The sequence below is a fragment of the Ambystoma mexicanum genome, chromosome 12, assembly GCF_040938575.1.
Source record: "Ambystoma mexicanum isolate Mex_15411 chromosome 12, UKY_AmexF1_1, whole genome shotgun sequence".
NCBI lineage: Eukaryota > Metazoa > Chordata > Amphibia > Caudata > Ambystomatidae > Ambystoma > Ambystoma mexicanum.
Window position 1 is genome coordinate 266,487,648 of NC_090936.1, and position 27,140 is coordinate 266,514,787.

The 27,140-nt window shown below is 44.4% G+C and overlaps 1 protein-coding gene across 14 annotated transcripts in view; it reads left to right on the forward strand.

Moving 5' to 3' along the window:
* Positions 1–27,140, forward strand: part of PLEKHA5 (pleckstrin homology domain containing A5) — a 1,790,419-nt gene that overhangs the window by 136,836 nt on the left and 1,626,443 nt on the right. Inside the window, exon 4 of one of the 14 annotated variants that reach the window (XM_069628413.1) lies at positions 12,461–15,304. The exons of the other annotated variants lie outside the window; for them this stretch is intronic. Within the exon in view, the coding sequence (XP_069484514.1) occupies positions 12,461–12,614 (154 nt within the window). The 3' untranslated portion in view covers positions 12,615–15,304. Of the gene's footprint in view, positions 1–12,460; positions 15,305–27,140 lie in introns of those variants that run through there. 14 annotated transcript variants of the gene reach the window in all.

The window sequence follows — 27,140 nt, forward strand, 5'->3', positions numbered from 1 at the left end:
CATCCCGCCCTCAATGGAATTAGACATAACATAATTTATAAGTTGGCTCATGAAAACTTTGATTACCATAATAATGTAGGCCGTGGACTTGGCCATGACACATTCTTGGATCACTGGCCAGCACCAAAAGACCATAGTTAGTGGTTGGTAATGTTAAAAAATACCAATGTGCATGGTTAAAAGCAATGCCTAGTAGCCCATCACTGTTTTAAAATATAGAGTGGGCAATGTTGAAAGCTGTAGACGGTGGCCATGGCTAAAGGCCAGAACTGGTGCCCATTAATATGTTAGAATATACAGTCGACACAGCCAAAGGCCGTGGCCCCTGCCTAGTATTCTGTTGAAAACCATGGCTGGTTACTGTATATAATATACAGTGGGCATGGCCGAAGGCCATAGCTAGTGGCTGGTTAGTGTTGTATAATACGGAGTGGGCACGTCCGAAGGCCGTCACTTATTGCATTTTATTGTTTTAAAATATACAGTGGACATGGCCAAAAGATGTACAAACTTCTCAGGGTCAAAGGTCATGGCCAGTGGCCTTTTTATATGTTATAATGCAAAGTCAAAGATTGTGGCCACTGGCCAGTATTGTGCTAAAGTCCATGGCTAGTGCCTGATCAGTGTATATAATATACTGTGGACACGGTTGAAGCCTGCATCCACTGGTAAAGGGTACAATCTATGGTTGGTAGCCTGTTAGTGTTTTAAAATATTCTGTGCACATGGGTGTGACCCGTGTCATAGACTAGTACCCATTCATGTGTTACACCATATTTGCCCATGCACACTGACCATGGCTGAAGCCCATGCTGTTGTAATGTTATTGGTCATGTCATCAGTGATGTGATCTGTGATGTCATTGTGGTCATAGGCGGCCCAACCGGGGGCGCTGAGTTAATGTGGGTTTAGCTAAATTTCAGGGGTTTTGTTGGGTTAAACGTCCCTGCAACTAAGGCTTTCATTATGCCTGAAAGGGCAGGCATAGCAGGACAGTTCATAGGCATAGAGAAAAGTTGCTGCCCTTAATAAGAAGTATGTGTTTTCTGCTGAGAAATGTGTGCAGCAGATCTGGACCTTGTTTGGTGAAAACACACTGTGTATTGTACATTTCCCTCTTCACAACTGAATGGACAGCAGCAATATCTGTCTCGTTTACACATTCTGTATAACGTGTGCTATCTTCTACCAGAGTTAACACGCTCTCCCCCTCTAGTCCAGTCTATGCCTTTTCTTCTCCCCCCAGGTAAAGAGAACTAATGTGGTCCAGTAGCTAAGTTGTGCAAGAGATCAGAACAGTGTGTGATTCTGAGCAAATCCCTGACCGCCCTGTGCCTCAGTTCCTTTACTGTGAGGATTTGGACGCGTGGGTAAAGGGAGCCTAGTCCTTTCAATCGGATTCTTCTTCTCCAGCGTGAGAGCATTCTGCTCTGATAGGGGTTGCGTTTTGGAACTTCCCACAGATTGATATAAATCCTCTGAGAGCGGCTCTCGAGCTAGGTGTGATGCTTTCCGCTCCAATCTAGACCCAGATGCATTATTTCCATCATTAATTATTTGATGTGCAAATGTGCTCGCTTGTCAGCTTGACGTGGCGTGACCATGGAGTCTGCCTTTCTCGGGAAGTCTATAAGAATGTTTAAGTCGCTTTGCATTGATTGAAAACACAGTGCATTTTAAATGGGTTTTCTTTGTTGATACTGCATTAAAAGGTCTCGGAACCCCCCAGAGTGTGCTGAGAAACGCTTCTGTTAGTTTTCATTGCGCACCCTTTGTAGTCCTAAATCATTAACTCGTTATTTTTTAGTAATTGAAATGTATACATAGTACAGAGGCACCCAAAATGAATGGCTGAAGAGATTCTACGCCGACGCTAAAAGAACTGTTGCTGGATCTTAGCTGGAATTCTGTCGGAGGCCCGCAGGCAGCATTCGAGCGTCGCACGAAATTAATGAAGTCAATTTAAACTCCATTCTTTTGTGGCTCTGGGTTGTAGTGTGCTCTCCTGCTTTATAGCCGCCTCTTGTTGGCAAGCAGAGTCTCCAGCTGCAGAATAAGACCTGGATCCTCCTGGCTGGTCACTCCTCTGGTGCAGTCCTACACTTGTGAGCGAGCCAGGTATTGGGCTAGGTCCTGCCCTCCCTTTTAAGCGAATAACTCAAGCCCATTCAGAGTCAGTAGGGTGTGTGATCTGTGGCTGCTCCAGCAAGTCTGGGCGAAGGAGCAGGTGCACTCCAGTCCTGTGTAGAAGCCATACATGGTTACATGCGTGCCAGCGCCCTTAGGGAAGAGACGGAAATCCGCCTTTTGGGCTCTGGCACGGAAACTAACCACTACCATCAATGGAGAGGAAACTGTTACCTGCCCAGGGTTTCTTGGCTCACCAGGTGGGAGCAGCGATCTGCTTGCATGCTTTTATGCGTCAAGGATATAAGGCAGTCTGTGTTCGGATCTGCATTCATACTGAAGCACACTGCTTGAATGCAAGTGTTCCTCGTCTCCTAAAAATACCCTAATGACAGCATCTGTCTGGCTTTGTAAATAGTCTGGACACCTTGCACATGCCGGCCCAGAGTTAACCAATTCTTTTGCGTCTTGTGTTCCAGTGCTTTCCCTTCAAAAGCATGTCATCAAATATTTTGGAGTTTAAATTTACTTTGGTTTCTGTGTGGGTCAGAACAGTACCTTTGCTGTACACCATGTACCGTCCCGCTGAAAAGACAGTCTTTCCTCTAAGAGTCACTTCGGCTTCCCATTATTATTAAATGCCAGAGAGTGCGATGGCACTGATGTGGTGCAGTACTAACACTTCATAGCCTAGTTCTTAAGTTTGCAGAGTACCAAATGGTGCTGTTGAATTTGGATGCATTGTTTTTTTAATGTGCCACATGAACACATGTAAAGCAAGATATACAGTATGAGAGTGGTTGACGAAGGCAACCGAATGTGCCAGAGTCCAGTCAGATGCATTACCTTATGAACAATGCCACTGCGAGGGGGCGGGGAAGTTTGATTCGATGACATATGAAGTCTTGCATGACGTAGCTTATATCTTGGAGGCCTGTCTGATGCCGGCAATGACAATGAGTGGCCAAGTATGGCTAAAGCAAACACCTAGAAGTCTGGCTAGTGTTAGTTGGCAAATGTGTGACTGTACATCTGGCTCAGTGAAGGCATCGTTAGCCAATCTTGGTATGTTTCTGGCATTGATTTCGCTGAAAGGTGAAGATTTGATGTGTGCGATAGTTGTAATTGTTTGCCTGTGCTGTTAATTTAATGGGAGGAGTCCCTGCATGTACAGGATTCACAGAACATTCATTGGTGAAGTGTGTCCGTTTGTTCGTTATCACTTCTAGTGGTGCACATTTTATTCCGGCCCTTAAATTATTGTATGAAATGTATTGTGGAATTTGAGGCTCCACTGACATAAGCAAGACAAATGGTATTGGCTTTCCCATTGCGGGATTGTAATTGAACTGTATGTGACTTGTTGACTCTACGAGATTTACAATATGGCACTTTTGGACTGAAAGTGTTTAAAGTTGTTGGCTGTCCAGGTGCATTACTGTCCTATTAATAGCCCTCTGCCATTCCCTTACCTCATTGATCTCAGTGGTGTTAATTCACTCAAATCCTAGATGTAGAGGCACAGTCACAGTAAGAGGGACTCACAGTCCCTGCTTAGAGACATCTGAGGTTGACTCCCGAAAGGACAGTCAGCCAGTCAATCAGAACTGGTTGCATTCAGGCATTCCTAGAGACAAAGGGCATAGGAGTCTCGGGAACCTCCCTCACATTCTACCTTTCTAGACACACTGGAGCCAGAAGCGGCTTCAGGGCTGAAGCCTGCCAAAGGCAAAATGAACAAAGGGCTGAAATCTGCCTCGACGCACAGAGTAAAACCCAAGAAAGACCTCACAAACAGAAAATAGCGAAAAAAGACCAGGGCCATTTTCACAAAATAGTCACCCATGGGTGCTGTACTGCAGCAGAGGGTTCAGCCTGTGTTGGAATAACACAAGAGTAGGAACATGTAAACGACTGCCACCAGCCATTTACAGTAGTGAGGGTAACATAAAAATGTTACATGAGAATGTAGGATAAGGGCCTACTATGTAACCCCCCCATCACTCCACATAAGATGGTGGGTGCTGGACCTACAATGAGAAAAGGCAAGTAAAGTCAATTTCACTTTACTGTAAGGTATTTCAACCTTAAGCGAAATCTCTGGGATACTGCACTGAAGCTGCTGTGTGTCACCAAGTAGTTGCCTATCAAGTTTGTCTGATTCCAAAAACAGTGGAGAGAAACACTCCAAATCAGGTAAAAACACATGAGTGAAAAAACATGTTTGGCTCACTCCAGGGTAACAATTCAAAAGTCCTAAGTCCAGCAAAAGAGCTGGGGATCTCTAAGGTTGAAGGGGAATTAGCACAGAAATGAGAATTCTCCCTAAGAGACAGCGAGTATGGGGGAGTGGGCAGAAAAGTGGGTGGGGTGAGGAACCTAGTTCCACTACTTTTCTTTTTACACTTCGACCACTGAGCTGACCCCACTCCCCCTCAACCCTATGCATGTAGTAACTGGGAATCCTCTGGACTTGTGCAGTTCTGAATTTCTGAATTTAAGGCATCTGAGGGATTGATGGATCTACCCTTTCTTTTCAATGAGTAGAGGGGGCTTATCCATAGACGTGGGCCAATGGTCGCGACACCGTGTTCTTAACTAAAGTGGTTATTGGTAAGAAACCGGTGGAGTTGGCCAGGGATTTTGTCTTTGAAATGACCTGTGCTTCACCAGAGTTCGGCAGGTGCAGTCTCTCGTTGGCGGGTGGTGCCTCTGTGACATAGATGTAATCTTCCATTCCGTGTTACATCCTCCAGTGCTTACGCCTCAATGCTTTTTCAAATCTTCCTCTCCCTCAACTTTCTGGGCATCCTCTTAACTTAAATAGGCTCCTGCCTTTGCCGTCTTAAAAAGACTGCTGTCGCCTCTCTGTGCTGAGACCACTCCCCCACTCCGCTTTCAGCCACAGGAGTTAAAATGGTGGCATGGCGGGGCTTGAAAGTTGTAGTCCCAGCTGCCTCCCACGCCCCACCCATCACGTGATGAGCTTGAGTGATAGTGTGGCATTGATTAGTTAATGATAATGATTTGCTATTTATATAGCGCTTGCACGAAAGCCCTGCACGTAGTCGAACGTTTTTCTGAAAGTGGAAGAGGTGTAAATGTGTAAGGTTGGGAGGGGGGGGGGCTGAGCATGGCGTTTGATTGCGAAGATCTCCTGCAAAAGTAAAAACACGTTTATTTTTGCCTGCACCTGTAAAGTTGACCCTAATGAGTTATATTCTTAATATCGTATTTGTTCTCGGGTTAAGAACTGTTTGTTTAGTCTGAGGTCTTGATGGGGCGTTGGCTGCAGCTTGAAAAGTTGCACAAGGTGACTAATAAGCCAACAGATGGTGTGTGCTGCACGTTTTTCACTCTCGTTTAATTATTCACCTTCATGTGAACTGAATGGTGACCAATGATTGCAATCACAAAAATGAAATTTGAAATGTGTATTGTGCCATCACCTGTGCTGCCACTTGCGATGTTCTGAGCATTTCTCTGAAGAGCACACAGCAGACGCCGACATCTCTGCTGCTCTGTGGCTTCAGTGGAGCGTTCCCCGAATGTGCGCGGCTGGAGGTGGTACCCCTGAAGATCACATTGTAGCTTTGGCTTTGTCCCTCTGTGTGATCAAGTGAAGGTTACACGGGCAGGCTCCACACACACCAGTGCGGTCATGCCAAGCCTCCGATTACAGGACACTGTGTGCTACACCACATGCCCCATGCAAGCAGAACCCACGGGGCATGTCACGTACGGATGGTTGCACTTCACTTCACATTGGGGTCGCTTTCTTTCAGTCTTTTCTGCTGTAAGCCATTGCTTTCACAGGAAGGCCATGCAAGCAAAGCGTTGCTGAGGGAAACGCTGCACCCTTGGAGCGATTGTGGTTGCATGAAGGTATGTGGGCCGTGTAGCTTCTGCATCCCTACATTGAGCCTCAGCCCCTGGCGGAGCATCACCAACTCAGCTCAGCACCAACTCAGCTCAGCAGATCATTTTGAATTGTCTGTGGTGGTCGTTTTCTCTGATGCTCTAGAGTTCTGAAATGGATTGCAGAAAAAAACGAGGGGGTTTGCGTCACTCCGACTCTGAGACCATGAGTTCACAGAAAAAAAGATTTTTAGCTTGAGGCAGATTCGAAATCCACGGTGGGGTTAGGTGCAGGCTGGACGTAACCGAATCCTGGGTGATGCTCGGTTTTTGAGTTTAGTGAGGATGCTTCGAGCATAGGGGAGGGACCAAGTTCTTGTTCAAAATTAGAGCTTTTGGTTGTAGCTGCTGATGTGGAGGGCTGTTGCAGAACTACAGAGGTGTCTGAATTTGTAGTTCTGACAGAGTAACCAGCTTCCATATGCAAAGTGCCAGGTTGCTGTGTGCATTGCAGTATGCATTTGTCATTGAGTTGTGCACACATGGCAACATGTTGCCAAGTAGATGAGGTAGAAACCTAGTGTTCTACTTCCTTACAGCTCACTTGCAACCTTATCAGTGCTAATACTGTCTCAGCATTACATGGTAACCATCTGTGCAGGGCAAAAGGTAATCCATCTTAAGGTGGATGTGGCACATTTAGGATAGTTATCCTTTGGATTGAGCATGCTCTGGCATCCAGCGTGCAGGACACGATTTCACACTGAACTACATTTTATGCAGTGCAACCAATGTTCCTTTAGGGATGGGGTTCACCAGGAAATAAAGTTGGATCATGAATGGCAAGTCAAGAGTTGGAAGTCTGCTTTATGCTAAAGTCTTTTTACCTGTATTCAGTTTTGTGCATTGTTGTGCACCGGCAAAAACTGCCTCAACAATATTGCTGTGGTGTTCTGCATTGCCCTTGGATTCTGTTTGATTGTCAGTGCTGTGGTCACGCCAGTCATTTACTGTGTTCAAGAAGCATTCACAGTCTGTGGGTCTGGCCTCAGCAATTTGGCTGTCTGACAAAACAGAAGAAGCATTTTCAACTCTCATTCCTTACCACCAGGGCATAATGGCTTATAATGGCAAAGATACTTACAGGAAGGTTCCACAGAGAAACCGATGGTGACAAATCAAACCTCACAAAGCTCGACTTGTGGCTGAATCTGGCCAAAATTGATGAGCTTTAAGAAGGTGCTTGTTGGGGAGTGTCGCCATTGGGCAGTGTTTCCTTACCTCTCCTCCCTCCCACCACACTAGAGGATGCAAAGGCCCAAGACTTTTTCTAGGCCTTTCACTCTTCAGCACTCCACCACACAACACCAGCAGATGCAGAGCGCTCTCTCGCCTGGTCCTCACCAAAAGGTACTCTCATCGCTGACACCTTTCCATTGAGGCAGACTGGCCAATAGTGTAAGGGAGGGATTTACTAATAAGCAGTTTCTCCAAGAGATAAACATGAGTAGGGAAGGGGAGGGGAAATCGCATCTTTTACCACCCACCGTGTAATTGACTCTGCCACAGCCCTAAAGACCTAGAATAGGCACCGGGCTGTTGCAGCCAGTCTTCCAATTTCCAAACATTGACGTCCCTCTCTCGCCTCTTCTACCAATTCCCCAACAGAGCCCGAATTGTCTGTCTAGGTCGATCAAAGTCCTCACATCTATTTCCCACAGGGCAACTGGAGCACTGTCTCAATGTGAAGCTCCTCTAGGCGACATCTTAAGCAGGGGCATGTTACTCTCCCTGGCATAGAGCTGACTTATCTCCGCCCTACTGATTGCCACTAACTCTTATGAATTCTTCAAGTTTCCCCACAGTCCTTACCTATTGGAAAATACCTGCTCCCCTCTCCCTCATCTTCACCACTGCTTCTCTTCAACACAGACTTTAACCACGAATGCTGTTGGACAATGTGTAATTCATAGGAGACAAAGTATTCGGCCTTTGCCTAATAGCAAGAATATTGGGTTGGAGCAAATTAGTTGTCTTTCAGCTAGAATCCTGGCAATTATCTACTCGAAGGCCAAGTTCGATCTAGCATTATAAAAGGCCACTGCAGGGTTTCGGTGACATGCGCCATTATATGACACTGTAGAAAAGCACAATACTTTGGTACTCTAATGCATTTTATATATTAACTAAGAGTCCTACAGTGGACTGGAAACATTGACTGGTGCTTGAATAGAAGAGTGATCTGCATATTTATGCTCGAACAGTGCTTGGTGGAAGCTAGAATAAGGCACACACGCTGTACTGCTGAGAAGCCCTACTCATAACAAAACGGAAAAAACACCAGTGCACACCTATATTACTGCTTTTCTGGTAAGTACCTAGAGAGGTATTTTTAGCATTTTAGAGGATGAAATGTGGAATTTTTGAGGTGCGGGGGCAAAGACTCAACCTTGGCATCTAGGTTGGATATACACGAACAAGAAATGGTTGTTCCTAACAAGAAAATTAGGAACGCCCGTCCCCTGCACACTATCTAGTATCTGAATAATCAGAACAAAAATTTAGTAGTATAGAACAAAGTTCATATAATTCATTTAGTATAGTTTCATCAATAAGAAACAGTTCAATGAGTGAGATCACTATAAACCAAGCAATCTTTTCTTTTTTTGGAAAAACATAGTATTTTATTATACACAAAAGCCCAACGCGTTTCGAGTAAAACTCTTCTTCAGGGGCAATACAACAATTCTTCAAATTTCTAAAGAATAAAAATAGAAAAACACATCTTAGTATATCATTTATAGCTACAATTTGATAATCATGAAGATATTTCGTAACAGATGCAACCACTTTGCAAGAGGAGAAGCATACAATTTCATAACAAATAGTCACTTTTGAGAGGAGAAGAATAAGTTTATAAACTCTCCCAATGAGCGGGAGTCTACCCTACTTAAGTAAATCAACCAGGATGCACATCGTAATTATTCAATTTTGACCACTCCTAGTGGTCTAATTTCAACATTAGAAACAGGGAGCAACATAGAGCTTGCAACTCAAAGGAACATAGTAGCTATTTAAGGCAATCACCACATTCACTGTAACCAAACAAGGTCTGGGAGAGAGAGATTGTCAAAAGATCACAATCAGTTTAGTCAGTAAGTCAACTCATTCACTGTAACCCAACAAGGTATGGGAGAGAGAGATTATTGTCAAAAGATCGCCATCAGTTTAGTCAGTAAGAGGAAAAAGAACATCACTTAACACAATGTGTGGATGTCAAGATAAAGATGGAGACTAAGAAGTTCCAATATCCATCAAAATATCACAATAGGGCAATATTTCTGGTAGTGGACCAATACTTAATTCGTAACAAGCAATAATAATTGAAGTCAGAGGGAAGTGCTACAAGGTGAGTAAATAATTTAAAATTAATTAAAAGTAAGAAGTTCCCAACTTGCATCCACCAAAAGATGGGGTCCACCAGAAACTAAAAAAGTTTGCAAAAAGGATCTCCTATAAGCGTCTAGCTGTGGAAACAGAGTATAAAACAGAGTATGAGTTTATATAGCGAAACCCCGTTCTACGGCCAAAAATCATGAAAAAGGATCATTGAGTACTTACAAATTGTCAAGAGTCCAGGTCATACAGGAGCATGGAGGAGCGCATCCTGCCGGAGGAGGATGTGTTGCTCCTATGGCAGTCTCTCTTAAATACCCTAAGGCGTAATGGGGTGCATGCGCAACAGCAAGGGATAGTGTGCACGTGCGGCCGAGGAAAAAGTACCGTCATAGGTCTGACGCCATACGCGAGGATGCGTGGCGGAGTCAGAAAAGAAGTAGAGAAACAACTAGGCAGTGGCGCTAGAGCTGAAAATGGCTTCAGCGCTTGCGTAGAAAGGAGGTATGTATTGTGAAGACTGAGTCGTCCTCTTTATGATGCCATATGTGTAACAGCAAATTGGCGTGAGAAATAAATGAAAATAATGAAAAAACCCGCCTGTTGAACCCAAAGAGTGAGTGGAAACCTGTGTAATATTAATTTCCCAAGTACACATTTGAAGTGAAATAAAGAAAAACAGTGAGCTTGATATTCGGCTCCTATAGGCAAAAGGAGGTCGGATAGTTAGGTAGAAGCATGTAGACTATCTCAAGAGATGAGATACTCGAGGAAAGTAGAGGGAAATAATTAGAAGCCCTAGGGTGTATTAGTCCTAGGGTATGTAAGTCACAAGTGTCTTTATAACAATAGTACTAATAATTTCCTGCCCACCAAGGGACGTACAGTCTTATATGTAGGCATGACCAATTGAAACATAGGACCAGAAAATAAACAACCAAGTAATCAGAAACGTGGTTAGTTCACAAAGATGTAAACATCCCTACACCTTGGATGAGAATGTAATGGGGAGTGTTTTATAAAAAAAGGACCCAGGTAATAGTCATCGTTCATCCCGAGGGGAGAGAGGGAGTCAAGGCAGTGAATCCAAAAAAGTTCTCTCTGGGAAAGTAATTTCTGTAGGTTACCTCCTCTAGTGAGTGTATGTATAACCTCGAGTATTACAAATCGCATTTGTGCGACTGTGTGCTGATGATCTCTAAAGTGTCTGTATACTGGTGACTTGATATTTCTGGTGCGGATGTTGGACTTATGTTCTGTCCATCTCTCTTTTGCTTTTCTGGTGGAATTACCAACGTAGTATTTACCACATGGACAGCGTAGAGCATAGACAACATTTTTAGAATCACACGTAGCATATTGTTTCAATGGTATCTTCTTCCCAGTGTTCCCGTGCGCACCCCATTACGCCGTAGGGTATTTAAGAGAGACTGCCATAGGAGCAACACATCCTCCTCCGGCAGGATGCACTCCTACATGGCTCCTGTATGACCTGGTCTCTTGACAATTTGTAAGTACTCAATGATCCTTTTTCATGATTTTTGGCCGTAGAACAGGGTTTTGCTATAGAAACTCATACTCTGTTTCATACTCTGTTTCCACAGCTAGACGCTGATAGGAGATCCTTTTTGCAAACTTTTTTTACTTTCCGGTGGGCCCCATCTTTTGGTGGATGTAAGTTGGGAACTTCTTACTTTTAATTACTTTTAAATTATTTACTCACCTTGTAGCACTTCCCTCTGACTTCAATTATTATTGCTTGTTACGAATTAGGTATTGGTCCACTACCGGAAATGTTGGCCTATTGTGATATTTGGATGAATATTGGAACTTCTTAGTCTCCATCTTTATCTTGACATCCACACATTGTGGTAAGTGATGTTCTTTTTCCTCTTACTGACTAAACTGATGGAGATCTTTTGACAATAATCTCTCTCTCCCATACCTTGTTGGGTTACAGTGAATGTGATGATTGCCTTAAATAGCTACTATGTTCCTTTGAGTTGCGAGCTCTATGTTGCTCCCTGTTTCTAATGTTGAAATTAGACCACTAGGAGTGGTCAAAATTGAATAATTACTATGTGCATCCTGGTTGATTTACTTAAGTAGGGTAGACTCCCGCTCATTGGGAGAGTTTATAAACTTATTCTTCTCCTCTCAAAAAGTGACTGTATTTGTTATGAAATTGTATGCTTCTCCTCTTCAAAAGTGGTTGCATCTGTTATGAAATATCTTCATGATTATCAAATTGTAGCTATAAATGATATACTAAAATGTGTTTCTTTCTATTTTTATTCTTTAGAAATTTGAAGAATTGTTGTATTGCCCCTGAAGAAGAGTTTTACTCGAAACGTGTTGGGCTTTTGTGTATAATAAAATACTGTGTTTTTCCCAAAAAAGAAAAGATTGCTTTGTTTATAGTGCTCTCACTCGTTGAACTGTTTCTTATTGATGAAACTATACTAAATGAATTATATGAACTTTGTTCTATACTACTAAATTTTTGCTCCGATTATTCAGATACTAGATAGTGTGCAGGGGACGGGAGTTCCTAATTTTCTTGTTAGGAACAACCATTTCTTGTTCGTGAGAATCCCTACTCACTCAGAACTGGTAACAGTTTGCAAGAGCTGCACTGTCTTGCCTTATGGTGGGGAAAGGGAGGAGGGTACGGTAAAGCGGCAGCGGAAGTATGTGGAGAGTTCAGCAATGCACAAGCATGGAAAATGAAATGATTGGTTGAAGAGGATACAGCAGTTCCTAAGAACGTCATATGTGACGGTGAAAAATGCAGGTGGAGTGTTTGGTTTTCTTGCCAGGTAGTGATTTTAGGTTTTGTGTTACAACAAAAGTGCACTTTTAACTAAAGTTGGTTCACTTAATGTCTAAGGTTTTTAAAATCGATGGCTAATCGGAACGACCCGTCAGCAAAATGTTTCATCTCTCAGTGAATTGCCAAAGTTTTATTACAGAATATCAACGATAACTGAACGGGCAATGTATGTTAAGTGATTGTATTCTTGTTTTGTTATGATACACTCTAGCAATCTGAGGTCACGCCTATGAATATCTTTTCCAGGAGTGGGGGCTTCAGCCATGCACCGGGCACATTGAAACTCCCTGCTGCACATGGCTTGCAGCCGTGCCTAGAGGAAAGATGCTGGTGTATGGCATTCAGCGTACAGTGGCAGCTGGGCGTTGTGCTAAGAGTACCTACTGGGCGTGACATATGACCATACACATTGGACTCTTGTCATGATATACTTGTGAAAAACATTTAATTGTTCATCCTACTTTTGACTTGTAAATGAGATTTGCAAAGCTTGTGTAACAAATACTTTATTCCTTGCCAAACGTTTGTGCTCCGTATGTAATTGGAAGCATGTAAATGTTGCCATATTTTGTGCATTTCAGTTAGCTGTACCTTGGCTGTTTTTGCTTTGTCTGACTGTTAGAATTTGAAGGGTGGCCAACCAGCTCTGTGGATATCCGGCTCGGTGCCATTCCTTGGGAATTCCAGCCGCTGCTGCTAACCCTGAAACCAGAACAGCAACACGAGATTTGTGTCTTTTGATGATTGTGTTGAAGCCTGCACATGGTTGACTGTTGATGGGGAAGAGTACATGATGAGCAGAAGGAGTCTATCTTTGACATTATAACCGAGCAGTGAACCTGAATAAATTGTCAACTTGAGAATTTTAGAACATATGGGTTAAATGCACCATGCAAGTCATCCTGAGTCCTCGCATGGCCACTGTCATTGGCGGGTGGGTAAGATGAACACCAGCCAGCAAGGACATTTCAATAAAATGGGGGCAAATGCTGCTTTTTAGTACACAATATTGGATAAACACCTTGGCTTTTAAAGGCCAGTAGGAAATGCATGAACAGAAGCCCCCATGCCATCCCCCCTGTTCTATACAGTCTCCCCAACACAGAATACTCTTGCTGGCTTGCATCATTCCGAAATACTTTAAATTGAAGTCAAAATTAACCAATTCCTTGCAGATAGCCCAAACAAACACCTGCCAGGTCCCATACGAGGCCAGTGCCCTCACACGCTGTCGGCTCTATTGGTAAATTAAACCATTTGCCACATTTGTTGTAAAAATACTTTGCCGTTCCAAAGTGGATAATATGCAAGTCATGATTTCCCCACCAATGTAACATAACAATGTCATAGACCAAAATCCATGACTGGATCCTGGACAAGGGGCTATTGCTTCAGCAGATCAAAATACTGATGTTCGGCACAACCGATTTAAACACCTTAAATTTCAAACAGTGCAGTTCGGTATTTGGAGAGAGACTTCTCCAACCATAACCCAGTTGGCAAAAAGATGTGGGCTTCATCTTTGATGTACCCTTTCCTTAACTTCCAAGGTGAATGCAGCGACATGGATTGCGTGCATTCTAACTCCACCTCCACAAGAAGTGTCTTCGCTTCTTGATTGCAGACTCTAGGTAGACATTGTTGGTGCCGAAATGCTAATTTGAGTTGGGTTCTGCAACAGCATTTTTTTAGGCCTCCTTAATCAAATGTAACTGCCCCAGTATCTCAGAAACTGCACAACTTGATAAGTGCTGCGTCTGGAAAAGTGAGAATGCATTGTCTTGGCATCAAAAGTCCTCAATTGGCACCTAATAGAACGAATGATCACAGTACAACTGCTATGCATCACCAACCAAGCCTGTTGGCCAACATGATACAAATACCCAAGAAAGTTGCCCGTTAGCTAAACTGTATCACGGAACCCAAGATCTGCTAACAAATGCAGATTCTTCCTTGCAGTAAGTGACCAGGTTCACATTCATGGAAGTCTGCTTTTAGGCTTGTAAAGGATCAACTAAAGTTCAGGTAGACTCTGAAAACTGCCTGGTTGCAATAAGACTTTAGAGACTCTAACACATCAGAGGCCAGGTGTGCCACGGTAGCCTGGAGCATTTTTCAGAAGCAGCACATATATCTAAGAAATTGTCTGGTGTAACTGTTTGTCTGCTGTGTGTCCTGTGTTTCTACCACATGACTAAAGCACAGTGAGAAGCTACGTGCTAGTACTGGGACGTCTCGGGATGATAGCTCGGGGCAACGTGCACACCTTGGAAACAAGACGACACGGAGCATCACCGTTCGATCCCCAGGTCCGCGCTTAGAAACCTCTGCGTATTAAGCGTGTTATACATAACCTATCATATCTTACCTGCTAAAGAAACGCCAGCCATAACTCGTATGTCCATGTAATTTACACTATTTTTAAATAATTCACCCAGAGATAAAATGCTCAGAATTGTTGCAGTGCCAATTAATTGTACTTGTTCCCGAAAATTAAACCAGAATTACAGTGCTATCGCATTCTGATTTTCTGCTGGTGCAAATATCCGAGTGTTGTTCAAGTGTGAAGGTTGCTGCTAATACCGGGGTGATCATTGTTTCATCTTGCCAGCGGTGTGGCTTAAATCTGCTGGAGTTCCACTCATTGTGCCTACTTGCTAGTTTACACATTCCCAGGCGAGGTTGATATCGCTCCAGATAAGCACACATTGCCATGCTGGTGTATACATTGCTCCAAGAAAATGGTCATGGGAGTTTCTACAGCCTTTCCAAAGCACAGCTGTGGGCGATTCTACTTCCCACAGATTGTCCCCTCAGTTTCAACATTAACGTGCCTTCTTCACATTTGCCTAGTTGCACCCTTATGCCAGTTTCTAAATTGCCATGTCGGTTATCCCCCCAGCCATCGAAGGCAGGCCTCTCTCTGCCCCCACCTTATGCACAGGTTACACCACTAACACCCGCCCTTTCCTTTGCAAGCTACTGCCTTCATATTCATATAACTGGGGTCTCTCGCCACATATAACACATCACATGCGGGTACTGCCATCATATGCCTACGATAGGTAATGTGTGGTCATTCTAGCATGTATTGGAGCGGTTCTACATTGTTTTGCAAAATTAAAATGTTTTGTGGTACGTTACTTTGACAAAACAACTTTTTTTGTTTTATTTGTTTGTAAAATGGAGGAGAGGGGGGTCACAACTTGGCCACCAACCCTAACTATGCCGTACCACTACCCCTTTATACCTCTTTACTTCCTGGTGAAGTCGTTTTGTTGAAGCAAAGTACCACCAAATATTTTAACTTCTGCAAAACAACGGCACACAGTGGGCGCACAGTGGGTGTATGCCAGCCAGATATTTCTTTAATGTCTAGGCCATGCCTTGCCACCACACAAGCACTGCCCACCCTACATAATCGAGTGCTGTCCTACTCCACCCACCTTCCCTTACGTATGCATCTTGCGTCAAGTAATGCCCTGGTGGGGACTGGGTTGTATGTGCTTCCTTTGACTCTCCTACTCTCTCGCATGCATTTTCTCTGGCCTCCAACCCCATTTCTTATCTACTTCCCTTGCCTGTGGGCTTGTGGATAACAATGCCTTGTTCGCTCCTTGCTTTTGGCAGTGAGTTCATGAGTTTGGGCCCTGTCCCTAAGAGAGCATGCTTGCAAAAAGATTACTCATGTCCCAGCAGGATTCCGATTGTACTTTTAGTCCTGTGTAATCCAGTTGTGCTTGGTGTATTGCTAGATACTGGGCTTTTTGTGGCTGGTACAGAAGTGTGCCCCACAAATAGATTGACATGTGCAATAAATTATTAGAAAGCGGCACACACTGGCCTTCCCATATGGCATAATTAGGCCAGTCTTCCTTGCCCCTCCCATAATATGGAAACCAGAGCAGTACGCTTTGCATCCGCATGGGCAGCGGCACAACAAAATTGCCACGCCGAATCAACAGGCAAACTCAAACGGTTCAGTCTACATTACAACTCCTAACTGTAGGCCTTGCTTATCCCAATTTCCTCTCTTGCCCCAACTAACTTAACTCTCTTCATCCCATATCACTTTACGCTACTCACACATTCTAGCTTGCGTAAAGTAGTTATCTGCCCACAAATGCCGTATTAACGTCCACAGAGCAATGCTACACCTCACGTCTTCAGCTTAATCACACGCACCCCACTTTTATTTGATTGATTTTGGGATATCCCCTGCAGATGAATCACATACCCAAACATAGAATCATACTGGCTCCCATCTGCCTTCATGCATCAACACCTCAGGTGTCGCATTTGCCACCCACTCTATCCCGCTAACACACAAACCACCACCCCTCTTTTTTTGTGGAGCCACATGCCACCAGCATGGCAGAGGTGCGCTACACAAGACCACATTCTTTAGCTGCGGCTAGAAGGCTCTCTGCTGCTGGGCATTACTCCCTGTTATGGGCCTTAGTGTTTAGGGGTTTGGCTCTTGCAGTTGTCTAATCGGGGTTAGCTATGCGAGCTGAAGGTAAAATATACAGTCCGAGTCCTTGGTTTCGCTGGTTTGTGCAAGTAATTGCATTGATGAAATCTTAGTTGAGGAGAGGAGAGCTCATGCATATGTTTTCGCTGGATGAAGTTGGCTGTTTTTTTTTATTTTACATATTTTTATTAAATGGTTAGAGCATACTACAAAATCAAAGCAACATGAGAGGTCAACATCACAGTCAAGACAATCATTATAAAACGCACCCCTTACCCCATTACGTTCCAATCCCTCCCGCACAAGCAGTCCTCACCCCTCATCCTCTCCATCTCGACCCAACCAGACGCAGATATAGCCGTGCCAGCCGTGGTTCAAAAGTCAGGGCTGGTTATTTGGCATCATATTCAAGAAGGGTGCCCAAATCCGGTGAAATAGGTGAAGCTTCCCTCCCTTGCTGCAGTCACTCTCTCCGAGACCAGCACATCCCAAACCTTTACCCACCATAAAATCATATTTGGGCCCTCCGGGGCTTTCCAATGTCGCGCAATGATAATGCGTGCCGCTAAGAGCAGCTGTCAATAATTTGGCACGAGCCCCGGTCTTTGGATAAACACCCTCCACTGGGGTCCCCAGCAGTATGGTTTTGGGACACATCGGGATTTTGCTTCCTGTTAGGTCTTCTATCAAGCCCCCAATTACCTCCCAGAACACTTGGACCCAGGGGCAGCTCCACCACATATGGAAATATGTTCCTTGTGCCCCTAGTTTTGCCAGCAGGTGGAGGGGATGGATGTCTGAAAGTGGTGAATCTGCGTCAGGGACTATTACCATCGAAATAGAAGTTTTAGGGCACATTCAGTATTTGTAACACACCTGGAGGATGACTGGGCTCTGGACCAGATGTCTAACCATTCTGTATTGTCTAACTGCTGGTCTAGATCTGTCTCCTATCGCGGCATAAAGTTAGGTTTGCGGGTGGGGGGGGTTAAAAGATCCACCCTCAAGAGCATATATAGTTTTGAGATTGCTCCCCTCCTCCCAGATTGTCAGCTCCAGCGGGCTCAACGTGCACAAAGTTTTTTGCTTAATCTCGGGGTTTGTAATCCAGTGCTGCAAATGGAGGTAAGAGAACCTGTCCGCCTCAGCTAGGTGGAATTTACTCTTGCACTCCTCAAAAGTGCGGGTTTGTCCTCCCAGATATAATTGAGCTAACGTTTGCAGCCACCCCCCGTCTCCAATTCCTGAATGCCCCTGAGGGCAAACCCGGAGTGAAAGATGGGTTGCCAAATATAGGGGAGAGTGGACCCAAACCCCTTGGTATTTTCTTCCCTTTTAGGGCCTCGTCCAAGATTTCCAGGGTCACCTTTGTCAAGGAAAGCAGTGGCCATTGTAGATGCCCATATGTGGGACGAATATGAGGCGGAGAGGGCAGTGTGATTGCTCGACCTCCATCCATTTTGGGGGTGGAGCTCCAGATGACCAGGTGATTAGATGTATTAATTGAGCAGCCTCTGCGTATTTTCGTAGATTAGGCACCCCAAAACCCCCTAGTCGAGCGCCTCCCATCATAACTTTTCTCAGGAGTCTAGCTTTTTTAACCCGCCAGATGAAGATAAAGACTTTGTTGTAATTGATCTAAAGCTGTTTTAGGGATAACCACCGGGAGGGAGGCACAACAGTATAATAGGCGAGGGAGCAGGTTCATTTTTACGGCCGTAGTTCGGACCATTAGGGATATCGCTTGCTTAACCATCTATTTAGATCCATCTCAAGCCATTTGAGGAGAGGGAGGAAGTTAGCTGCATAGAGGTCCGCTGGGGAAGCCGTATGCCGGACCCCTAAATATTCAATTGCATTAGTATCCCAATGAATCGAGCATATATGTCGGAGGGAAGAGAGATCCTGCAAAGTTAGTCCCACCCCCAAGGCCACTGACTTCCCATAGTTTATCTCAAAGCCTGCAACGCCACCAAAAGTTTGAAGCTCCTGAAGTGCTGCTTAAGGGATGACTGAACATTAGAGATGGTGAGAAGCACATCATCAGCATAAAGAGCCACCTTATGTAAGGCGACCCGGGTCTCCACTGCCTGGATCGTGCTATTACGCCGGTTGTGCTGGACCAGCAGTTGCATTATAAGGCTGAACAAATAAGAGGGGAGAAAGGGGGCAGCCCTGACGAATGCCAAATGTCAAAGGTAAGGAGGGTGACCGCATCTGATTCACTTGTAAGGAGGTGCTCGGAGAGGAATAATTGCCCATGATCATGCTCCTAAATTGGGGAACACAATTAAATGCTTCTAATGTTAGGTGCAGAAAGGACCAGTCCACTTTATCAAAGGCCTTGGTTGTGTCTAACGCTAATAAGGCTTTTTTCCATTACTCTGCATAGATGATTCAATAAGGTTCAACGGCTGTCTAATATTGTCCCCTGTCTTTCTCCCCACTATAAACCCTGTTTGGTCCGTGTCAATTAGAGTAGGGAGAAGGTGGGGGGGGGGGGGGTTAACCGGTTTTCCAGGACCTTAGAGTAAATGTTGACATCAATGTTCGGCAGCGAAATAGGTCTGTTGAAGGCACATTCTTTTGCATTTTACCTGGTTTCAAAATCTAGATCATAGCCCAGGCTTGCATGGATGAAGTCACATTCCCTATTGTACCAAATTAATTCAAAAGGGCTGTTGGATTGGGAACCAGCTGAGCACCGAAGATCTTGTAAAACTTGGGGGAGAAAACATCTGGGCCAGGGGCCCTGGGTGATGGAGCATTAATAACGGGGTCCACCTCCTCTTGAGGAATAGGGTCTTCCAGTGCCTCCATATCTTCATTAGAAAGATGCGTTAGAGCCGCAGTTGCCACATATCCCCTCTGTGCTGCCGTCGTCTGGCCGGACTTCCCCATGGCCTCTGCGAAATGTTCTTGTGCTGTGCCAGGCAGAGTTTATCCTGCTCCCCATATTGAGTGACTCCATGCCGATCCTTGAGGCCTATGATAAAGTTCCGCCTTTTTACCTGCGCTAATTTCCTGGCGAGGAGTTGGTTGGCCGTATTGCTTTTTGCATAATAGCCCTGTTTCGCTTCTGTTAAAGAGCGTGCCGTCTTCTGGGCGTAGAGGGCCTCTAGTTTGTTCTGGGCAATACGAAGGGCAGCGTGAGTTTTGGGTGTACAACTCAGTTTGTATTTACTCTTGAGCTCACAGATTTCCAATTCCATGCGTTCCCTTGCCTGTTTCTCTCACCTGTAGTAGGCTGCTGAGTGTGAGATTGGGTTACCACGAATGACCACTTTCATGGCATCCCAGGCAATCGCCAGAGAGGTGAGTTCTACAGGGTTCTCTTGGAAGTAGAGTTTAAGGGCTGTGGCCAATTCATCAACGGCCATGTCATATAAAATTGGGTTGTATAACCGTCATGACAGGTTCTAAACTGCAAGCATAGCGGGGGAAGGTCAGAGAGAACTTTAGGGGCAATAATTATCTGATTTGTAAAGGACAGTATTTGGGGGAGAAGCCAGGATCAAGTCAATTCCAGAGGAAGGACGGTGAACCTGGGAGAAGAACGTGAAATCTGTGTCATCCGGGTGCAGGACCCTCCAGGTGTTGACCACCCCCAATGATCTCAAAAGATGTAAGATACTCTGAAACATCCGAAAGTCCTTAGGGGACGGAGTAGAGGTTCTGTCCTTATCTGGGTCAGGAACCACATTGAAATCACCCCCAATCACTATCGGGCCTTCTAGAAAGAGAAGACGAGAAGCTGTCCGCCCTCAGAAAAAAGGCTCCTGGCCAATATAAACAGACACTAGGGAGTATAGCTGGCCATAGAGAAGTCCCTTTATCCCAACGAATCGACCTGTCAGATCAGTGATCGTGTCCAACTCCTCAAACGGTACACCCCTCGCCAGCAGAATAGACAAGCCCCCTTTTCTAGTACCTCCCGAGGCCAAGAACTGGGTTGGGAAGTCTCTGCTACAGAGGTGGTCGAAGTCCGAAGAAATACTATGGAACCTTCCAAATCCTTCAATCGCTTTAGAATGGATTTCCTTTTCATTGTAGAGTTCAGGCCTCTAATGTTTAATGAGACAAAGTTTAGTGGTTGGTGGGGTATATCCAGGGCTTCCACTGGCATCGAGGGCAGGGGAGGGGCGGGCCGGGTCAGGTGAGCGGAGGCCGCCATCTCAAGACTGCAGAAAGCTGTAGATGAGCTCCAACCAAGGTTTTAACTTTATAACTCAAACTCTACTGTAAACTATGCGGAGTGAGTCCAAACTGTGGACTCCGAACTGTCCAACAGCCACAAACTGTCACAGTAACACCACAAGGGATCTTGGGGGATAGGCTCAGGCCGTGTGAAGCCCATCCTGCCATCGTAACTTCTGTTCCTTGAAATTCTATTATCTGCCATTTTCGCAGGACATGGAGGCTACACTCTGGTATCACTCGGCACCTGCTGTTTAGGAGGGAGCGGGTAGCTTGTTGAGGTTCCAGCCCCTTGGACTCTAGACCATGGAGGTAATTTTGGCTTCGATGGGGGATCTTCTGTGTCTGTGGGAGTGTCCTTTGATGAACCGTCATCCCCCTCCCCATCCCCTGAAGGGATCTCCACTTTTGCATTGTAGCTGTCGCCAGGTCTTGATAGATCGGCAGGGGGGAGCCTTGAAACATCAATTCCACTTGAGTGACCCGCCGAAAGGATCTGCGGCTTTGTGGTGTAAAAATTGACCCTGGTAATGAAGTCTGGGGGGGTTGTCCAGGTCTAGACCTCTTTGAGGGCGCAGTCTATGGGTACGGTCGAGCTCCAACTGTGGCCCCTCCACGTGTGGGAGAAGGGACTGGAAGAGCTCCCCCAAGTACTCTGGCAGCTCCCAGTCTTGAACTGATGACTGGATCCCTCTAATCTGGAGGTTATTTCTCCTAGCCCTGTTTTACAGGTCCTCCTGCTTTATACTCCAAGATCTCATTCGGATTCGATAAGGTACGGACCTTCTGTTGGACTTCCAGCAGAGAAGCCGCCTGCTCCCGGGATTGATCCTCCAGGTCCCCCAGTCTTTGCTCCAACACCGTAACTCGTTGACCCGTATGTGTTTAGCTGCTTTTTAAAATGTATTCAGTTATTCTATTCCCTTCATATGAACATGCATATCTTTTACTTCCTTTTATATCCAGGCTTCTCTCCATGTTTTGTTGATTGTTAGTGGCCCATAAATAACTGGAATTGTTTGTTCAACATGGTTTCTGTTGATTATTTTGCAGCTGCCCCCTTATAACATCTGCCCTTATAACATCTGCCTTTTCAATGATAAAGATGCTCCTAAATAGGCATGCATGAAATACACACTTGAACATTATTCTGCTTGGATGGCAATGACTGCAACAAGACTTCTTTTCATAGGCATGCCATAATCAGTCTGTCTTAGTCCATTGTTTTATTTCAAACATAGCATGTCTGCAGAAAATTTGGACTCGGCAGAGCTGAACAAAAATGCAAAAACACTGTCTGAAGTGTGTAGAAATGCGCGTTCATAAATTCATCTCTACGTGGGAATTTTGGGGAACCAGCCATGATTCATCAGTCTCTCCCCTCCCCCTCCACACCCATCTGCATCCAGCATGCGCAGACATTCAGTACTGGGTTCCAAGTATAAATACAGCCTTGCCAAGAACAAATGTTGCAGTAAAGAGAGCGGGAGCCAAAATCCGAATGCTTAAGGGCATAGGGCCGAATAAGCATTCATAACTGATACTTTCAAGAGGACTGCCTTTGTCTACTTCTCTGCTGGCCTCATTGTGATTTTGGCACCAGTACAATTTTGCTAATTGTTCAACAATACAATGTCTCTGACCCAAGACCTTGAGCCTGCCATGTCTTGTAGCTGTGCAATACTTTCTCCAGTGCAAGCCTAGTCGTACAATGCGAGGTTTCAGAGTGCCTTTCCACTTGCTTAATGGGGTGAAGTGGCGTACGTTTTCTAGTGGGGGAGTTCTGTTCATAGGACCCATCAAACCATGCTTCTTCTGTGTTATAGATGTTGGAAGTGAGCCGGAACTTTTCGGAGCGCCGTTCCAATACTTTTATTTTTTACTATTAACAGTCTCTCTCCTCTCTCCCCCTCCCTTCTCGTGCCTATCTTAAGCCTAGCATCACACAGTACATCCCAGGAGAGAAACCTTGATTTATGGGGATCACAGACTAATTTATTCCTGGGGCTCTGTCACACCAGATGAGGTAAGACTTTCAGTCTTGGGAGCCAGGCTTTGGAATAAATTACCGAACTCTGTTCATGAACACACACTTCTTTGTAGTTTCAGGTGCCTGTTGAAGCTGCATCTGCTCAAAAGGTGTTGTGTATGGATACCAGCAGAGTTGGGGTTGGCGAGTAGGTGCCATATATAAATGTTTAACCAGACTGACCAACTGAGAGAAAAGCCTAAAACGCCATAGAGGGCGCACACTTTATTGTGCCTGTTCCACCCTCTCTGGTGTCAATCTGCCCTAACCCTTTGAGACAAGTTTCACTATGCCCCGTCTATCATATCCCCCAAGGTCACAGTCCCACCACGTTTCTGGGGACACTTCTGCCACTGCAGGCTACTTAGTACTTATCATTAGTCTTTTATCCTGCAGGAAAAGTTTCTCGGCAACCATGACGACTAGTCGTCGTGGATCCTTGGAGTGCACTATCACACTAAGGTGAACTTTATAGCAATATGAAAGGGAAGAAACACTGGTTTTAGCCTGCATATTCTTAAAAATCAATATGTTACAGCTTTTGGACTGATTGCAATCCTGAATGCAGTGCGTGTTGGTAAAAGACACAGCTCACACCACATCTTGGTATCTTAAGTTGAGCAAATACCTCCTTTGTTTGTATATCCCCCATTGTAAATGTGACAAGGTTTGCAGTTTAAAACACTTGTGTTTGGAAACTCTATGTAATTGCATTTCCAAATATAATCGTTTAAATAGGCTCAGTGAATTTTGGCCCCAGCATTGTGTAGGCAATAGGCTGCACAGAGGCCATTTCAACCAGTGACCCAATTCAAGGAAGATGGGGGCAGTCTCTGTTTTCGCTTGGTACGTTTTTGTCGGTTTCTAACCAATGCCTGAAACATTGATATTACCCATTTTAACTGGTGTATCAAGAGATGTGCTTAAGTTTGTTTCTGAGTTGCTTGTATGGGATATTCTGTCTGGTATTGAAATTATTGTTTTTAAAAAATGGTGTTGATAGCTTCTGGCACTCTTGGGTATCGAGGCCTTGTCTTTGGTGAGTCATCATGTGCATCCTGCCCAAACTACCCTAGGACTGACATCCTACATGTCATCTGAAGACCGCACACACTTAAGCCTTAGAGTCCATCTTTTGTATATCAATATTAGGATGTGGGTGATTGGGTTTTGTACTTGTGCTGGGCTGTCCCTTTGGGTGGACCAGACTGATATGCAAATGGATATCTCTCCTTTCTAAACGTTGGAGTGAGCTAAAACGTGGTTGTGGACCCTCCTTCGTGGAGCACTCGCCAGAGAACAGGTTATTTGAACCATGCTCTTTTTTGGTAGGAGGGCGCCCTGTGGGATGTATTTACCCATGCATCCTAGCCCTACCTCAAAACTGTGCAGTACTGACATGAAAACATCATGATGACCAGAGCTTCCCAGAAAATGCACCGGGAAATGCAGGAAGAATAGGCTGCCACCCATTTTTGCCGATGTTATGGGCACAGAAGGACGCTGCCTAAAACCACCATTGGACTACCCGCACAGTCGTCTGAAACCATTGTTTTGACCCATGTGGAATCATTAGACGGGGTAAATATGGGGATTAAGCTGTCGCTGCCCATCATTTTGCCCCAGAACAAAAATAAATAATTGGAGTGGGTAAAGATGGGGATGCGCTGTCGCCGCCCATCATTTCATCCCAGAATCCAGGACAGCTGCGCAGTTGTGCGCACACCAAAATGGTTACCTAACTTGCCACCCACCAGTGTAAAGAAAGGTCTTTGTTGACAAAATCCACTTTTACTGATGTCAAAAAGTTGCTGAAATCGTGACTTATTGGACGACTTTAAAGATTCAACCCTTTTTGTGGGGTTCCACATAACCATCTTACTGTAAGGAGCCCCATCAAAACAATGTTAAGCAAGGATTTACTACCATGTAAGAACCATTCCTGTTTAGAATGCATTAATCCAAGAAAATCCCAAAGTTGCATGCAGTGCCAACAAAATCCTCTAGGCGGCACTAGCGGTCTAAACTCTGACTGGAGAACTGAGTGCAGTTGCTGTACAAAGGGATTTGACTTAGCTGACTTCAAAGGCTGCATTTTAATTAAAAATTAGCCACATGCTGTTCCCAGAGGCCTGAAGCCTGGGAAACCCTATCACCTCAAGAGCTTCACACCAGGAGTTAGAATCTCACATGACCTCTTGATTGATAGAAGGCAGACTGGCTGGGAGCTTCCCAGAGACCACACAAAGGACCCTTTCCTCTGAAAGGAAGATGTTAATTTTGTCTGTTTAATGTCAACAAAGCCCTGCCTGCCCAGAGGACTGACCCACCCAAGTCTTGGAGGCGGACCTCAACACTCTGAGGATTGAATTGGAAGTAAAATATATATTTTACAAAAACACTGATAACTCTTTGTAATCAAATGACAGAAATGTATAAATTTGAGAGCTTTAATTTAAAAAATGTACCTTTAATTCAAGACCAAACTCGAATTTGTGTGATGTTCTGGGGCAAAACCCCATTGTTTATTAATATTACAAACTCCCTGTTTCAGCTAGACAAACGAAAATGCATTGGTATGTGGGTAGATATGTGAGGAACAGTTGTATAAAATTTAATGAAGATCCAATGTTGTTTAGCACATTAAAAAGTGCTAGAAGTGGCCGTTTTTGAATGCAAGCTCCTAGGAAAAGCACATTTGGACAGAGACATGGCTAAATTCAGCCACACCATGTATATGTAATTTTAAACAAATGTGTACCTGTGCAAATATGTTTTTAGGTCAGATATAGATTGTGTGTAAAGTTGACAGGGGTGGGTTCTCTGTATCATAAACAGACCTCATCATGATGACACTTCATTTCATTCCCCCAATCAAGTAAGAAATGGAAGTTTGACCAATTAGAAGCTGAGAGAGAGGTAGGGTCAGTGATGCTAGAACACACCCACATTCTAAACACATAAAAGCAGACAGTCAGGACACATAGAGACCTTCAAAATCCATCTGCCGCTGGAAGCCCTGCCGGAAAAATCCATACTTACCTCCATCAACCTCCAGAGAGCCAAACTAGAGACTTCAATCTATCCAGAACTAAGAGACCAGACCAGAGAGACCCAGACCAGCAGAGAGAGTGACCCAGATCACTGTGAAGTGCAGAGGCCAGACCAGACCAGACCAGAGCCCAGTCCAAAACCCTGACCAGATCCATGGCGAGGCCCATTTCACTCAAGAATATAGTGTGAGTACATAGCAAACTGTGTAGAACCAAGCTTTTAGTTTAAATTCATCTAATTCAATCTATTTAACCTAAGTAGAACTGCTTGATAGCTCCAAATCTGTCACCTGTCATTCTAGCTGCAAAAAGCTGAACTTGTCTTTTTGAAACTTTAAAATTTCAAATCTGAAAAACGACCTTTATTTAATCGCTCATATCTCCGCAACCGTTTGTGCTAGAGACTTGCAATAACTTTCATCTGAAAGGTTAGAATCGTGGCTTTCCTACGAACCTAGAACCGCATTCCTACCCCTTATAGTTTTACCGCAATCGCGGAACACGCATCCGCGAATTTTACCGCGATTTGCAATTTCTTCACATGTAAAAACTGCTGCTGCTTGCTTTCCATTTGCCAGAAATTCGTTTAACCTGCTAACTATCCCTGCATCATTGCTAGTGTGAGCCTGGACTAATATTAACTAGATACCACTCACCCTGAACCTCTGTAAGGGAATTAAAAGCGTTTAGCATATTTCTCATCCATTGCTAGCACATATCAAAGCATTTGGGCCTGTGTTTTCAAAACTCCTATCTGTTTTCTGTTGTCTAAGCTTGCTGGATTGAACTGATTACATTGATTGCATTTCTGAGAACTGTGTGCTTTCCTCCCATTCCCTTGCATTGCATAAAGAGGGGGGGAGTGAATAGCCAGAGAAAAGTGATTACATTGTTTGGTTGAAATCACATTGAGTATTTTCTGTACTGCATTCATTGAATATTGCATCCACCTGAGCTACATAAAGCATCCTCTACCACAGTATACTTTTGTTCCTATTTCCCAGTGTGCTACCTTATCCATTTCATGTTAACTCATTAGTCATTATAAAGAAGTGTGCTAGTGCCAGATTCTCCGTTGTTAATATTTCCCATATCAGATTAAGTGTGATATTCAATTATTAATTTATTATAAAGTGTGATATCTATATTTTAATTTATCAAATAAACCTTTTA